Source organism: Periplaneta americana, chromosome 14 (genome assembly GCF_040183065.1).
Source record: "Periplaneta americana isolate PAMFEO1 chromosome 14, P.americana_PAMFEO1_priV1, whole genome shotgun sequence".
NCBI lineage: Eukaryota > Metazoa > Arthropoda > Insecta > Blattodea > Blattidae > Periplaneta > Periplaneta americana.
In genome coordinates this window covers 107842415-107859319 of record NC_091130.1, presented here as the reverse complement: position 1 = coordinate 107859319, position 16905 = coordinate 107842415, and the positions used below count along the sequence as shown (strand labels likewise).

At 33.7% G+C, this 16905-nt stretch overlaps 2 protein-coding genes across 10 annotated transcripts in view; both read left to right on the top strand.

Annotated features, from left to right (window-relative positions):
* Window positions 1-8659, top strand: part of Zmynd8 (Zinc finger MYND-type containing 8) — a 160546-nt gene extending 151887 nt beyond the window's left edge. For all 4 annotated transcript variants that reach the window (XM_069845882.1, XM_069845879.1, XM_069845880.1 and 1 more), the window contains one exon: window positions 853-8659. In XM_069845882.1, the coding sequence (XP_069701983.1) occupies window positions 853-1095 (243 nt within the window). In that variant the 3' untranslated portion in view covers window positions 1096-8659. The remainder of the gene's footprint in view (window positions 1-852) is intronic.
* A 2-nt stretch (window positions 8660-8661) lies between these two features.
* LOC138713635 (methylcytosine dioxygenase TET-like) overlaps window positions 8662-16905 on the top strand; it is a 102209-nt gene continuing 93965 nt past the window's right edge. For 4 of the 6 annotated variants that reach the window (XM_069845891.1, XM_069845890.1, XM_069845888.1 and 1 more), the window contains exon 1: window positions 8662-15297. In XM_069845891.1, coding sequence (XP_069701992.1) covers window positions 15262-15297 — 36 coding nt within the window. In that variant the 5' untranslated portion in view covers window positions 8662-15261. The remainder of the gene's footprint in view (window positions 15298-16905) is intronic. The other 2 variants (XM_069845892.1, XM_069845887.1) reach the window with 2 other exon arrangements.

Here is a 16905-nt window from a genome sequence, read left to right as displayed (position 1 = left end):
TACTGTATCTTTATGATTTGATTCAACAATATTATCACTTAAGTTAGAAGCAGTGGACACAGAAATACCAGGTTGTTCGACTGAACTTTTTGAATTGGATTTCTTAAAGAAGTAATTCTAGTTTTGGAATTTGTTTAATTCATTGTTCCGAACAGCCCTTTTTTTTTTTTATTATTTTTGTACTACATACTATTTCATTTAACTCTGTGCTCACTGATTCTTTAATAATAAAATAATCACTAAATCACATACCAACTTACCAACCTACCAGGCTCCATCACTCTACATATGCAACTGCAAACAAACGCAACATAAATAGCTCAGCAGTGAGCACTGTGCAGTTTGAAAAATGAGTAAGGACGTTTTGGTTCACAATTCCTTGATCAGGTATGCTGTATTAAACCCTATGTACATTGCCAGTAACTGTTAGTCTGTCAATTCCTTTCCATTATTTTCTTATAATATTGAATGTCATTGATTTTTCTAGCTTAATTCCATACAAATATCTTAGACTGTTTTAACAAATGCTACATGTTTATTATTGCTTTGGAAATGGAAACGACACTACATGCCGTTTCACAGATGAAATAGTAATCACTCTTTGTTGTAGTAAAAGTATTATTTTATTCATTTAGGGCTTGTTTGAATGTAGTATCATGATATTTTTTTCGGAAAGATGATAAATATGTAAGTACTGATTTTTAACGTGTTTTTTTGCCTCAGTCATAACAAAATTTGCGAATGTTTTGCAGGCCCTTTGGGCAAAAAATGCCGCCGCTGCTCCGGGAAACTGCCCCAGTTTGCCCATTGGTAAATATGGGCCTAACTAGAGATATGTATATATTTTTACAGCAACATCATTGGCCACAGCACATGTCATCATGTGCACAAAACAGCTCTCAGGGTGCAGAAGGAAGTAGCAGAGATGGAGGCGATATAGTACAGAGAAGCAGTCCGCAGACTTCAAGTGGCACCAATAGTCAACATAAAGCTAGCTCATCTCAGCAGCAGCAGGTATGCCAGACATTGTTAAGGTTTAAAGTATTATGTAAGCAACCCATCGTGTTAAAGAAAACCATTTGCAAATCCTTCTGAAATGGAAGTTTATCTATTATAAAGTGACCTGAATAATATCTTAATAATAGTATGACACTGGAATACTCGTATATTTTTTCTTTTGAATGAGGGAATGACATTGGTAAATAAAGTCATTCTCAGTGGTTACTATGAGTGCTCACCATTAAATTCGAGGTTTACATGTTCAGGTTGATGAAAGAAACTTCAGCAAGGCTTCCCATGTTATACATGTTGTAAATATGTGGTTATAGTATGCTTCAGATCAAAAACTGTCACATAAGATGTAGAATTCTGGAAGCTGAGTGTATATTCTTCAAGATTGATTTGTAAAGCTAGCCCCTAAACTAGAAAGATCTTGATTATTGTAAAGCTAGCTCCTAAAGGGTGATTTACATGGTGCTGGTTTTGATGCTAGTCACTAGCTTCTTCTGTCGGCATCTTGACTCTTTCCCTGAGCAAATATCTGAGTACAAAATTCGCTAGCCAATAAACGTTTACATGGTGCTGGTAAAAATAGGAAGTTGCCAGCGTTAGATGTCATGATGTCAGAGGAGAATGTTGTTCGAGCCATTGTTACCCTTTGTGCACGAGCTATTCAAGCCCAAATATGCGATTCTATAAACACGCAAAAAACGAAAAAAAATAAGTGTGGGTACGAAAATGGGTAGGTCAGAGGTTAACTCCTGGGGCTTCAGATAGTCTATTTAAGGAACGAGAATTCGAGGACCCAATCACATACTGTAAAATATTAAAGTTAACGTGTGAGAAATTTTAAGAGCTTTTGAAGAAAGTACAGTCTTAGAAAAAAGTTTTGTCGCATAGATACTTTATAAGTCCCAGAAAGGAAGCAGTGTGCATGATCAGAGGACGTGCGACCTGGTTCACAAGAGAAGGACTAGTTGAGGTATTCAATTAGTTTTGTTTCGTTATATGTCTGATCATGTGCACTGCCTCCTTTCTGGGACATAAAGTATCTGTGCGACAACTTTTTTCTAAGACTGTAATCCATTGGAGCAACCATATTTCGTTATGTTTCAGCCAGTTGAATTTCGGTGTCATTCCACTTGGAAAAAAAAAAATTATACAGAACAAGAGTACGACGCTTCACTATGCATCACATATACATTTTCAAATATGGTTTGTACCTTCTTTGTTGGTAGCAGTTTGTCTCACACATGTGCAGAAGGCAGATCTATTCACCAGTCGCTCTCTTATCACTTTGAGGGAGCATTAAGGCCTCCTCACACCGACGTGAAATATTTGCAGTGGTGGCGAATGTTTCACTTCGCAAAGTTGCCACTATCTCAGTGTACATTGCGGTATATGAGTGCGCCCACACCGACGCGAATGTATCGCCGGACGTCTGCAAATCTGCAGCGTTGAAATTTAGATTCGCCACCTGCGGGGTTTTTTTCGCTGCCGCCGCGAATTTTATGATGGCGTTCTTTGAGAAATTGTAAGGAAATATCCAGTATTATACGATTTATTCTAGAGGATTACAAGTAAGTAAGGAAAAAGGGCAATATGAGATGCAATCCAATTGTAATTTAATGAAAGTGGTAAGTTATTCACATCTTTAACATATCTTAAGAGAAAAATTCTAGCCTACATACAGCCTGTCTATAAGGAATAATTTCATATTCGCATCTTTGTTGACTTTTATCAGTCCTTCAGAATATCATAGCATTGCTTAGTACATAAATATATTTCTAGAGAACCTACCTATATGAACTTTGCGTCATTTAACATCTTACTAAGGTTTAATAGTTCAAAGTTAATAATTTTCTTAGTTTACGAAAGGTTTCATTCTTAAAAGCAAACATATAAGCCTATATTTAATAGCAATTTTTTTGTCAAAACTAATCCATTCATATTTTATTCCTATGAAATACTCTAGGAACTGTTGTATTAGCTACTACAGAAGAGTTGCTTCAATAAACATAAATGGGCCTATTAATTGTTTTCATTAAACCTTACAGATTCGCGCTGTATCTCCTAACATTAGTACTCTCGTTTGGTGTTACTACAGCTCAATCAATAATAATCAATGTTTTGGACTTCATCTAATATTTTTATTTTATTATGCGATATTTGTCTACATAATGTTAAAATAACCGACTTGCAATTAATTTTTAAATATTAAATACAATATTATAGGATTGTTGTTTAGTCAGTTTTCCGAAGAAAAGCCTGAACCTCACAACTGATACCAAGAAGGCACCACTTATGAGGCAACTAGGCCAGGAGTAGAGTGGCCAGTTCCTTTCCCCCTCCATTTCATACATCGCCGAAAAAAATTAGCAAAAATCTACACCTAGCAGATACTGCTTCACACGTACACTTACACATAAACAGGATAATTTTATTAATTATACGCGAATATCACTACTTGTGGACAAACCCCTCCCAGATTTTAGACTTGGCATCATCTCTTGTCTTCCTTCTCTTGAAGGACGCATTCTAACAGAATCAAAGAAAAGTTAGAAAAGACGAGACGAAGTAGAGCCTCTTCTGTTTTCGAGATTTTGTTACGCACTTAACATACGTGGATTGCATACTATTTTTGCACGATCATAGATTTAGAACTGCAAATACTGTATGAATTTTATGATACTTTCTGCGTTGAGAGCGCATTTTAGTGAATGTAGCCATTATACGTTCAATGGAGTATTAGTTTGCTAAAACGTTTAATAAAAGTCAGCATGGTTTTCTTTTTGTATCCAATGATGAAAAAAAACATGAAAAATATGTTCTTGAGGTGGTTTAGACGTATTATATTACATTATAATAGAAACGCGGACAATTAAAGTATAATAATTGTTTCCAAATGTGAATGTATTGATTCCACGGCACTAAAATGATTTATATCATGTTAGGAGATTGTTGATCGTACTCTCATCAATTCCCAGAAAATTGCTAAATGACCGAGAATCTTCCAATGTCATCTCTCTGAGTAGGAATAAAAAATATATTACCAATAAAGGATCTTTTATTTCATTTCACTGTTTTCAATTATTTATATGTCCTGGGATGTTAATTCATGTTATGAGGGATTCTCTGAATATTCGTTTCATAGGTAATTTATCTTTTCAAATATCTTTAACTTCTTGTTTCTGATGCACTTTTGTATTTTTCTATGTGGACTTCACTTTCTCACCCACACTTCTTTATTTTTTTCTATGTGTTCTCTCCTCCAAAGCTTTAAGTTCTTTGACAACGTTTGCAACCACAAGCATGGGCTAAATACTAGGTATCATCGTTCCCCATTTTGATTCTTTTCTTTTAATAATTTAATTAAATGTATTCTAATTTTAATATTGTAACTACATTTATTTTAATATTGTGATTACATTTATTTTTAATTGCATTATTTATATTTTAATTACATTTATTTTAATATTTATTATTACATTTCAAAACACATATGAGTAATTAAACCAATGTAAGCGATGGAAGTATTTTGTAAGCGGATTTGAAATCAGAGCAAAGATTTCTGTATTAGCAGACAAGATGTTGTCTTGAGTTCTCGCCAAGTAAAAAATACTCTTTTCTTTAACTCGCCGTAACTTGAAAACCAGTGAAGATTTTGAATAGCGGCAACTTTTAAAAGTAATTTCCATTCTTTCTCAACATTTCATTCACTTTGACCCCCCATCTAACGTGAAAAATAAAAAAGTTTACCGCTAACCACTTCTGAAGGTCTAAATGTATATTTTGAACAGATCACTTCCAAATTAGTATCTTTTTTTTCCCCAGCGTTTTAAAAACAATTTTGATTTCAAAATTTGTTCCATGCTTTCCTCAGACATTGACCTGCCAATCATAAAAATAACAGTGCGATTGATTGACTATCATAGGAGCTACGACATGATATTCCTCTGCATATGCGAAATTTGGTCTCCGTCAGCGCTGCGAATATTTCGCGTCGGTGTGGGGTAACGTGCGAATTTCGTTGCCGCTGTATACGCGAAATAATCGTCGCCGCCATGCCTGCGAATATTTCGCGTTGGTGTGGGGAGGCCTTTAATGTTGGACATGTTCAACTTTTCAGCGAGCATCTTGTAGATGCTGCAAATTGAAAATTAGTTGCTAGCAAACAAAAGAAGCACCATCTTTTAGAAGTTTTTGCCAGCGAATTGCTTGACAAGTAGAGATGCTTGTTCAAAGCGAATAAAACCAGCACCTTGTAAATCACCCTTAAACTGGAAACCAGGGACAGCCTTCGCCAGAATTTCTTTCCTAGTCCATTTTATTATTATTATTATTATTATTATTATTATTGTTATTGTTATTGTTATTACAGTTATTACAGTAGAAGCCCCATTTAATGTGGTCCACTATATTGCAAATTCATATTTAACGTGGGAGAAAATATATATCTTCCTATATTTTTTGCTTTTAAAAATTAGTGAAATACAGCAGCCTGCAAAGAGCATTATTCTGCAGTACAGTTTATCATCTGCTAGTCGGATATGTCACAACTCGTAGTGGACAATGACTCGTTTCGGGGTAAAACTGCATTGCAAGGGATTTTGCATGCCTCAGCAAGTCTTCAATACAATTGTTTGAGATATGTCCTTCACGTTTCAGAAAACTTGAGAAGCTGTTGGTTGAATTTATAACAATCTTTTAGTCTGTATCACACATCCTGAGTGTTGAGTTTTGAGTTTGATAAACATGGAGTGATGTTGCAGAAATGCAAAGCATATTCAGTGAGTGGTAAACTCAAAATTATCATGTGTAGAACAGGAAAACAGAAGTAAGTTTATCATAAGAGTGCAGCATCCCAGAAGGAACAATTAGAGGATGGATGAAAGAGGAATATAAACGTAAAAGTTTTGTGGACACCACTGAGAGTGAAGTGAGATTACAAAGAAAACAGACTAATTTAGGTAAAGATAGCGAACTAGATGAGTGTTTATACAGTTGATTTTAAATAAAACAAAGTGCAGGAATACCACTCTTGAAACCTGTTATCAGAACTCAAGTTGTGAAATTTCATTATGATTTACATGGTAATAATGATTTTATTGCATATTATGGTTGATTTTGTGGTGGAAATCTCTTGGTAACAAAATTTGAGAACATTTTTAAAAACAGTACAAAATTAATCTTTCTGTACATTGTGTAATGAACAGCAGAGTGTAAAGAGTGTACTGTATTTTAATTTTTATGGGATAAATTGCATAGTTGGTATTTTTTAATTCACATTTGTAAATAATTTAAATTTATGTATACAACAGTGTATTAGATTACAGGCTTTCCCACCTCCATGCAACCTGTCATTTGTGACCCTATAGTCATATTCCAGTATACCGTGCTTAAGCTTAATGCAGGGGTGAAATATATCTGCTAGCAACCACTTTAAATAGGGCTTCTATTGTATTATATTTTATAGTGAAATATAGGCATTGTTTGTTTTGCTTAAATAATAATTAAGAGTAGCAGTAATGAACATCATGTGGTTGTAAGAGAAAAGTTTTCCAGGCTATCAGGCCGTGGTCCGTTGGTTGTGTGACCAAACATATCGTTCACTGCTGCGGTGAACATCTTCAGTGGTGTAGAGTACTGGTGTGGCTAGTTCTTCTGTGCGTGCCGATGACAGTCTGCGCTGGCTGCATCATCATATTTATAGTGTGAGGGGGCGTGGCTTGCTGTTGTCTCTGCAGTCTGCGCTCAGGGTTGTATTACTTGAATGTACTTGGCGGACGGTCTTTCTGTTGTCTTCACAATCCGCTCTCAGAGTTGTATTACTCGATTGTCCTTGGCGGGCGGGTTTGATGTTCGTCTTTCTTAACGCTGGATACCAGGCCTTATTAACCTTGAGGTCTTGGGACAAGCCCATCCTCCAAGCACATTCGAGTAATACAATCCCGAGCACGGACCATGGAGACAACAGCAAGCCACGCCCCCCTCACACACTATAAATACGACGATGCAGCTAGCGCAGACTGTCATCGTCACGCACAGCAGCAAAACCAGCCGCATCAGTACTCTACACCACTGAAGATGTTCACCACAGCAGTGAACGAAACGTTTGGTCACACAACCAACAGACCATGGCCTGATAGCCCGGAAAACTTCTCTCCTACTGACGCCAGTCGTGAAAGCCTACACTCGAATATCATGTTTTTATTTATTTATTTATTTATTTATTTATTTAAATTTAAATTTAAATTTAAATATACAGAATAAAGAATATAATTACAAACAAGAGAAATAGAAATAAAATAATACAATCAATATAAAAAAGGAGATACAGTAGTATTGTGGTTGGTCTATTTATCTCTCTGCGGGTGCAGGTGTTCTGCATCCTACAGCGAGCATGCCACTTTTTTCATAGTGTTTCTAAACAGCGATGAAGTAAAGCTGATATAGCGGAACTTGCCCAGAGCAGGGTGTGAAACTATTTCACCCACCACACTGGCAGATCAGTAGATCTAGGTACTAATTAACTTTATCTGATTTTATAAATAAATATATTTGTGCGTTTTAGAATTTGTTTCATGTGATGTAGTTGTATAAAAGTTTCTAGTTTGCTTCTATAGTATAATTTCATTATAAGAAGCATATACTGTAATGTTATTTATGTAATATGAATGCAATTAAAACATTGTTAGTAAACAATTCACCTTCGAGGTGAGGTTAGAAATCATAATAGAATGGCAACTTTCAGTTCAGCATCTATGTCATACTAAAACAAAAGCTCTGATACGCAATTTAACAATAACATTTATGATAAATGTGATTGGGTATGTGATTGTAGCAATAATTCATTCTTTTGTTTTTCTTGTGCAATAAATATTTGGTGTTCATGGTGTTTAGACAAGAACCGTTGTTTTGGACTTAAAACACTTAATCAAGAAGCAAGCAGTATGCAAATTATATTTGCAGAATTAAATGAACTTAATCGAAGTAGACAGACATAAGACATCAAATGAACAATGAGTATAGGTTGTCGAAAGAAACACGAACAAGTTTATAAACATATGTATTGTCTAGGTGTGGAACACATGAACTAACACCGAGAAATCATGAGGATTGTAAAGATAGTGAAAAAATTCTTATGCTTTTCGTAGATCAGTGAAATTGTAACTCCCTTGGATATAACTATAAGGAAACACCTATAATATAAAAATTATGTGTTATCAGAGGTATTTCTGAAACAATTCAAAACGACATTTTGGATGCAGTTCTTGAGGTTACTCGAGTTCATATCAAGAAATAAATTTAAGAAGCTAATTATCAAAGTTGATGAAAACACTGATATATCTTGTGTTACTCAAATGACGTGTCTTTGGATACTATATTTAAGGACAGATGTATGAACGATTCTGGGGTTTCTTTTATCTTCAACTTAGAAGTGCAGATAGAGTTATTTTTGTATAATGAACTAGCAAATAATGTGGGAATAGAAAACAATCAAGTAAACTCATAAGACGAAGTAACCATGGTCAATGTGACCAGATAAACTACTTTTAACAGTTCTGTTAGATTGCATTCACTTACGTTGTTTTCACACATTTTAAAGAATTAAAATACTAGTTCTCATTCTGTTTACAGGCTAAATTACTGTTTTTTTTTTTTTTTTTTTCCCCCAGATGGGTGAATTTTTTTAGCAAGTCTCCTTTAGATCTCACCTTTTGAGCAAATTTTTGACAGATCATGTTCAAGTTAGTTAAGATAACAAGCATCGCACGAACAGTTTATAAACTCTTTCTACTGAAGCATTACTTACAGGAAGACATAGAGATAATGCAATCAATTCTGGAATTGTGCACAGGAAATTATTTTCTCAGAGAAATTTTAACAAAATTCCACTTTGCCATTTTCTCTGAAATATATTTTTTATGCAAGAAATTTCGTCAAATAAATTATCTTCATCCAGGTCAAGTCTATCTACATTTGAGGAAAAATAATGGACCATCTCTTCAAAATTTCTTTCTAGAGAAGGTCTTAGCAGTAGAAGTTCATTTCATAGATACCTTATCTTGTGTATGAAAAACCTAGGCACTGGCATACTCAACAGCATTTTTATCAAATTCTTTTGTGGAGTTCAGTTTTTCTATTAACTTTTACAACAATATTGGACTGCAGTTATGTCCTTACCTTTAGTTTTGATTGTGGCATCATGAAAAAGCAGCAATGTTGCATTAGCAAAATTTATCACAGCAATGTGCATGACTTTTGCAATGATACTAGTAAGTGAAATGGGTCTATAATTTTTAATTTCAGATGCATATTTGTCTTTTTTATGAATTGTAATGGTTATTGCTTTCTTCCATTCAGCAGGCACTGTAGTTTTGCAAGAGAAGTTATAAAGTTCTAACAGCTCTTGTTTAGCAGTTTTTCCAAGATTTTTAAGAAATTTAGGATGTACATTATCTGGGCCAAGTCATGTCTTGTTTTTTTTTTTTTTACTTTAGTTATTGCAATATTCATTTCCTTTTTTTTATATAGTCTACTGAAATTTTGGGTAAAATTGGTATGTTTGCTACTAGAGCCAGATTTAGTAAGTTTGTTCATTTTTCTCAATCTATCAGATTTCTTCTTCACTTTTGTTAATGTATGAGCATTAGCATAAAGTTTATTGAATAATTCTGCTATATGTGCATCCTGTGAGGGTATTTTGTTATTGTGAACAAAAGATGTTTCAGCATTGCCTTTATTAACGTTTATATTATGTATAAATTTGTGTGCTTTTTTTCCATCTTTCCTGTAATCCATCTTCTGTAAAAATTTAGTAAAATTATTTTTCTTTGCAGTGTTAATTTCTTTTTCGTGCACAGCACACTTTTTACACCAGCTTTGAGTGTCAGACATATTTTTTGTATGTTCCACAACATTTCTAGTTGCATCTCTTTCCTTTTTCCAATTTTTCTAATTCATTGTTCGAGAAAGGTTTGAAATGTTTAACTTTACCGCAGGGAATGAACATTTGAACTGTTTTAAGAATTAGATTTCAAAATCGTCTAAACTTGTTCTGCAGAAGATTCGTTGAATTTATTTTCTAGCCCATCTTTTATCTTTTTCAGTTAGCCTTTTTGAAATTCCAATGTAGTCTGGGACAAGATGAGTTACTGCTTAGGTTATTTAATTGTATGGTGGCAATAACAGCTCTGTGGCCAGAACTCGAATCTTCTTGAACACTCTGATTGATCTTCTTGACAACATCTGATGAAGCTAGCAAGATATCTGGATTACTTCCTGAACCTGAATAATGAAGGAAAGTTTAAGGATCTGCTTTTCGATAGATAACCTCAAGAGTTGTGGTGTTCATAAAATCTTCTATAACTTTCCCTATAGAATATACATTTCCATCCCCCATCTTTTGAAATGAGCATTAAAATCTCCAAACATTAGTGTTTTAGATGTGATATCAGTACCAGTAAGTGATGAATCAGGTTTATTTCTAGAGGAGTTACAAGCAATATACAATTTGATGTGTGTTTTATGTTTACGTACATCTCACTTTATTATTTCAATTTTATTTACAGACTCTATTTACTTAATGATTTTAAAGGAGGATTTTATGTCGTTCTTAACTCCAGCTAATATTTCACTGCTTATCTGTCACTTTTTGGCTAATAAATGTAATGTAAACCCAGTGAATTGGAAGTATTTTAATTGATCAGATGTTAGGTTGCCTTCTTGAATGTAAAATATGCCAATTTTATTACTTGCAATAAGTTTAAGGCATTCTGTTCTTGTGAATTGAGAAAGACTGCCAGCATTCCATTATAGAATCTTGATGTCACTTTGTTCTGCTTTAGATCGGAAGAAGTAGTCTTCACCTGGAGATCTGACTGGGGGACTATTTTATCTCCAGAATATTCTACTTCTCTTGATATCATGCATAAAGATATTGGAGAGTAATATAGGAAGAAATATAACCATTTTAACATAGACACCATATTTTTATGTTATAGCGGTTGTATCACCTACATGCAACCCCCAAACTGTTTGGAGGACCACATCTGCCATTGCTTAGCAGATCTATGTGACCTAGCCGGTAGTATTGTCGGACAACTTCAGTGACCATATCCCCTAATTCACCATAGGGAACACTATGCATGCCATGGTAGAACAGCATGTTGAAATTACATTTTCTCCATTTTTGATGGAACAATTATACTGCTGTGACTCAGTTGCCTGAGTCTCGTTCATTAAAAACAGATTGCACCACAAGAAGATGATGGGAATTGAGTAGGAGAAGTTATGAAAAGCACTTTACTACTCTTTGCAATTCACAATGGAAGAAATGCAGTCCATCGAACGAAAACTGCAGTTATGTTTGATGATGTTATAAGTAAAAGTACTTTTTTCTGCTGTAAATTGTAATCATTCTTCTTTTCCTGCAACCATGGCACAGTGGTCCAAAATGTAAATCAAGCTTGACAAAATTAACAACTTTTCTCCTATATTACAGATTTTAGTTAAACTTTGTACAGTAGTTACAGATAACATATTTGTTTCGTATATAATCTCCTATTACGTTTGTATAAAAGAAACTATCCCATTATACGAGGTGAATTTAGACAAAATTATCAACTTTTCTCCACAGATTTCATCAAACTTTATACAGTAGTTACAGATAATATACTTTACTTTTTTTGTATACAAACTCTCATTGTATTTGTGTAAAGAAATTATCCCATTATAGAAGGTGAATTTACTCAAAATTAATAACTTTTGTTCTAGTTTACAGATTTTGATCAAAGTTGTACAGTAGTTACAGGTAACATATCTGTTTTGTATACAAACTTTCATTATGTTTGTGTAAAAGAAACTACCGTAATATAGGGGGTATATTTAGATGAAATTTGTAACTTTTTTCGTAACTGACAGATTTTCATCAAATTTTATGCAGTAGTTACAGGTAACCTATATATATTTTTTATACAAACTTTCAATACATTTGTGTTAAAACTACCCCATTTTAGGGATTGAATTTAGACCCTTCTCCTATCTTACAGGTTTTGATCAAACTTTGTACAGTAGTTGCAGGTAATATATTGTTTGTGTGAAAGAAACTATCCCATTATAGGGGATGAATTTAGTCAAAATTATAAACTTTTTTCTAACAGATTTTCATCAAACTTTGTACAGTAGTTACAGTAGCATATTTATTTTTGTATACAAACTCATTAGATTTGTGTAAGAGGTCTATTATAGGAGGTATATCTAGACAAAATTAACAACTTTTCTCCTGTGTAAGAGATTTTCATGAAACTTGTACAGTAAATACAGGTAATATAACTTTTTCTACAAACTCTCATTACATTTGTGCACTTGAGAAGCCATCCCATTAAGAGGGTAAATTTAGACAAAACTTTTCTTCTATGTAACATATCTTCAGATATTAATGCATTTCTGTTTAGTGAGTTTATATTCTAATAAAATAACAGCACTTCAGGGATGTAAGGTATTGATGGCGATCATAGTGAAAAATAATTTTTTTAAAGTCCTTTTCGGAGTAGTTTCTGTTCTGTCTTTTATTACAGATGCTACCTGTACTCCTCAATGGGAGCTGACTTGCAAGACGCAATTCTTCTTTTGATCTCTCCTTTACCAGTGACTACTAATTTACACCTTGTTTTTAAACTGCCTACCGAAAATTTTTTTTGGTCATCCAACAGATAATGCAGCAGGAGTAGACTCTGTGATACTATGTCAACGTAATAATCTCGTAACAGAGTCCAGGAAATTTCAGCTCTGAATTGAAACGTTTTCGGTATTTTAGCACAAATCTGTCACATTTTCTACCACATTGCTTCCAAAGTCTCTTAAAGTCAGATCTTAAAAACCTGTTTTCATAATTTTTCTTGCAGTAGTATCACTACACTCCTGTAATATTCTAGTTTATCTCTCACATAATTTCATAAATCATTCACTGTAAACTAGGCTGACCAGACGTCCCCGTTTTGAGTTGCTGTCCCCTGGAAGCAAATGTCCCCTTTTTGTCCCCAGAAATTTTGATTTTGTTTCAATGACATTTTACGCATGAATATTTAAGTATCGTGATGAAACTGCTGTGATTCATGCACATTTCTGAACTGTTCTCAGAATGAAACAGAAGAACCAGCGAACACAGTATAAGATATTCTGCACTCTTTGAGAAGAACATAAGATATACCATTTTTAAGTAGTTCAAAAAATGAAAAGTTTTGTGGCAAACCAACAGGTGAAAATTGGTATGATGTTTTTCAACATTCCAAAAAAAAAAAAAAAATTATATTCCATTTGAAAATCTTCTCAAAATAGTGTCATTAATCATGTGTCTTTCAGTCAGTAATTTCGTCAGTTGAAAGATTTTTCTCCACAATGAACTCAATCTGGACTGACGAAAAGTCAAGAATGAAAATTGAAACAGCTTTGTTACGAGTGAAAATAAACTTTCATTTCTCATATGAAGAACTTAGTGTGAAGCTGTATGAGAATGAACAGATCCTTAAAAAGATATATTCTTCAGACCAGTACTTGTAAAATGTGCGTGTTACAATTCAGTGTGTACAATATCATGTGAAAGACTTCGATACATGAGTCGGTACTGAAATTGAATTCTTAGTGGCCATAATTATGTATAGAAGTTATGTGTGTTTATTCATTTAATTCAAAAAGTTAAGATACTCTACAAATTTAGTGTGCAAAGCTCTATAATTGTATCTACTGTCACATGTAATTTCTGCAATATTTCATCGGATAGTGACTAGGTAAGTGTTTGTGGTTTTTCTTGAAATTGGGGACTGTTGGACCATAAAAAATCTGATCAGCCTACTGTAAATCCTTTCTTCTGGAAGAATTCTTTATGAATCACCATCCATAATTCGACTCCTGTTTGAGACTCATGGTTTTCTCTTGAAATAAAAGGTAAAGGACGGTTCTGAATTTGTATATAATAGTAAATAATAATTCTTCAACAAACTGTAGTCAATGCTTCATTTTAACATTACTTTGATGTAACAGCTTACACAAGCATTCCATTGATTGTAAATTTTAATTACATAAGATTTTATATTTGTATTTTATAACAGATGTTTGCAACTTGCTTGATCTTAATAGTGTTATATACTACAGTAGATCACATAAATGTGCACTCAAACTCCTATGTATTCTACGGCATAATTTCTGATGATGACTCATTAGAGTTGAAAACATTTGAACTTATTAAATAATGTGTACAAAGATGATACAGCGTCGTAAAATAACCTACTTTAAAAAAAAATAAATAAAATAATTATGCATTTTCCTCCTTCCCTTCAGACATTGTCATTAAATAACTCCAAATAACATCAAAATGTGTGCATGTGGTTTACTTTTTAAGAATTGCGACAGAAAGAAAATATATATTTCGGACAATGTACAGAAATTTTTGCCTCAAGTATATGAAATATATAAAACTTTCTTAAAAACTCAGTGTTAAAATTGTTAAAAAGGTAATAATACCTTGTGTGACGGACAGTACCATTTCAACACTGGTATCTTGTCTTCATCAGCATCTGTTGGACTACTGCCGCATCAGCTCATCTTGCTTCTCAGTGTTGACTGTCATGTCTGGTGGGGGTATGCTGTTCTTGTGGTGGTGGGGGGTTGTTTATATGTTGTGTACTATTAGATGAAATAATGTGTGTGTGTGCTGAATTGTAATTGCGTATTAAGTACAGGTTTTGGACATGCTATTGTGTGCTTGTAGATTTTATACTGTTCTAATATGCTTAATTGTGGACTTTTTGGTGTGATGTGTAGTATCTCCATATCTGTTTCTATGTTATTGTAAGTTATTGTAATTATGGTTTTACTAGTGATTTGATCTGTGTAATTTGATGTAATGTATGGTTTAGTTATTGCTTTAATGTGCTCTTTGTACTTTATTTGAAATAATCTTTCAATTTGTCCTATGTAGAAATCTGGGTAGCTATTGCATTTTAATTTGTAACCCCAGTTCAATTGTACTTACTTGTTTGTTTGATGTAATTGTTTAGAAATCTACAAGCACACAATAGGATATCCCCAACATATACTTAAAACATAATTACAATTCAGCACACACACATTATTTGATCTAATAGTACACAACATACAAACAACCCCCCCGCCCCACCATCACAAGAACAGCATACCCCCACCAGAGACGACAGTCAACACCAAGAAGCAAGATGAACTGAAGCTACAGTAGTTCAACAGATGCTGACGAAGACATGTACCAGATCCTCATATAAGGTATATTACCTTTTTAAGAATTTTAATATTTTTTAAAATTTTCAATTTTTAAGAAAGTTTTATATTTTATAATAAGTGTTAAAGTACTGTGTATGAATTTTGACAGGTTGATATGAGAAGTTCAAGTTAGAAACTTTGCATCAAACTATCCTATGCTTTGGCTGAAGGGGGAATATTTCAATATGTGTTGACCTAGTTTAGTGGAATATTCAGAACACTTGAGGGATTTTGAAATGAACTCGAAGGCAGTGCTATCATTCATTTATAGTAGTAGTTGAAGGTTGCAAATGGTATTTTGCAAGGGTTTCGCGCAGTGCTGTAGTTGGAAACAAATTTTAGGGGGTACTGTTGAAATCTTCTTGATCAGACTAGACTGTATGGACTCGTATTGCATTTTTTTTCCAAAGTTACTTCTTTGTCATGCTGTCTTCCCTGCAGACTTCCTTTGAGATCGCAGCCACAATTGCATATAAGGCAAGAAATTAAACGCTGGCACTAGTGGCCCAACATATTTTAGGAACAAAAGCCTAGGAACTCATTTACTGGAAGAGTATTTCTTTTCTTAGTCAGTAATGCTCATTCACATTCTTTAGTTGAAATTTGAATAGACACTATAATATGTAACTGGATCAAGATTCATGAACGCACGAAAAGTAACAATATTTCCCTCCTCCAGCAATCTGCTAGCATGCCTGAGCAAGTTTAAAAATTAGCGAATTACTGTAACAGAATTCTTGAGGTGCCACATTATAAAATTAGTGTTATGCGAAGGCATCTACTCAAGTTTTGAAATTAGTGAATTAGTGTAGCAGATTTCTTGCGATGCCGTGCCATAAAGTTAGTGTTAATTATTTATAGAAATACCATGGCATTATGCAAGCAAATTGAAATTAACAAATCACAACTACTGTTGAAGTGCCAGACCATGGTTTTCGATAAAACAACGAATGGACTAGCGTTTAAAGAAAGGATATGAGATGCCAGCCGCTACTATTATGTTAGATATAAAAATCAAAATGTTTTTCAAATAGCTGATATCCTCCATTTCAAAGTATATTAAAGTTTATTTAAACATAATTAATATATTTTCAAGTCTATATTTTTTTCCGGTACTGTAACAGCGAGTTTTTATTTTAGATGGTACGGCATACCGGCCCAACTACAGCACTGGTTTTGCGAATTTATTAGAATCATCCTTGCTATATTGGTGTAAACATAGTAAGTTTGTTGCATAAAAACAGCCTTGTGTACACCGTACTTGTACCTAGCCCTTTTCACTCATAAAAGGAGTATACTTTATAAAATGTGGAGACTGTACCAGCTGATTCCTGCTGCTTTTATGTTGGCCAACTTGCCAACATTAGATGTAATGAGAAATCTAATTCATTGTAATATAGTTCTTTGATTTGATCAAGAGTTAAAATTTCCTCTTACGTAGTACCTAATTGTCTTAATATTGCTTTCTCCCATAGCTTAAATTTACTTAAACATGTGTAAGTTTGTTTGGAGGTTTGTAGATCCTCATCAGTTATGAAAAGTCTACAAAATATTGCGGATGACTGTACTACAATGCACATGTGTTTGGATAGCATTCGAATTTCATCAACC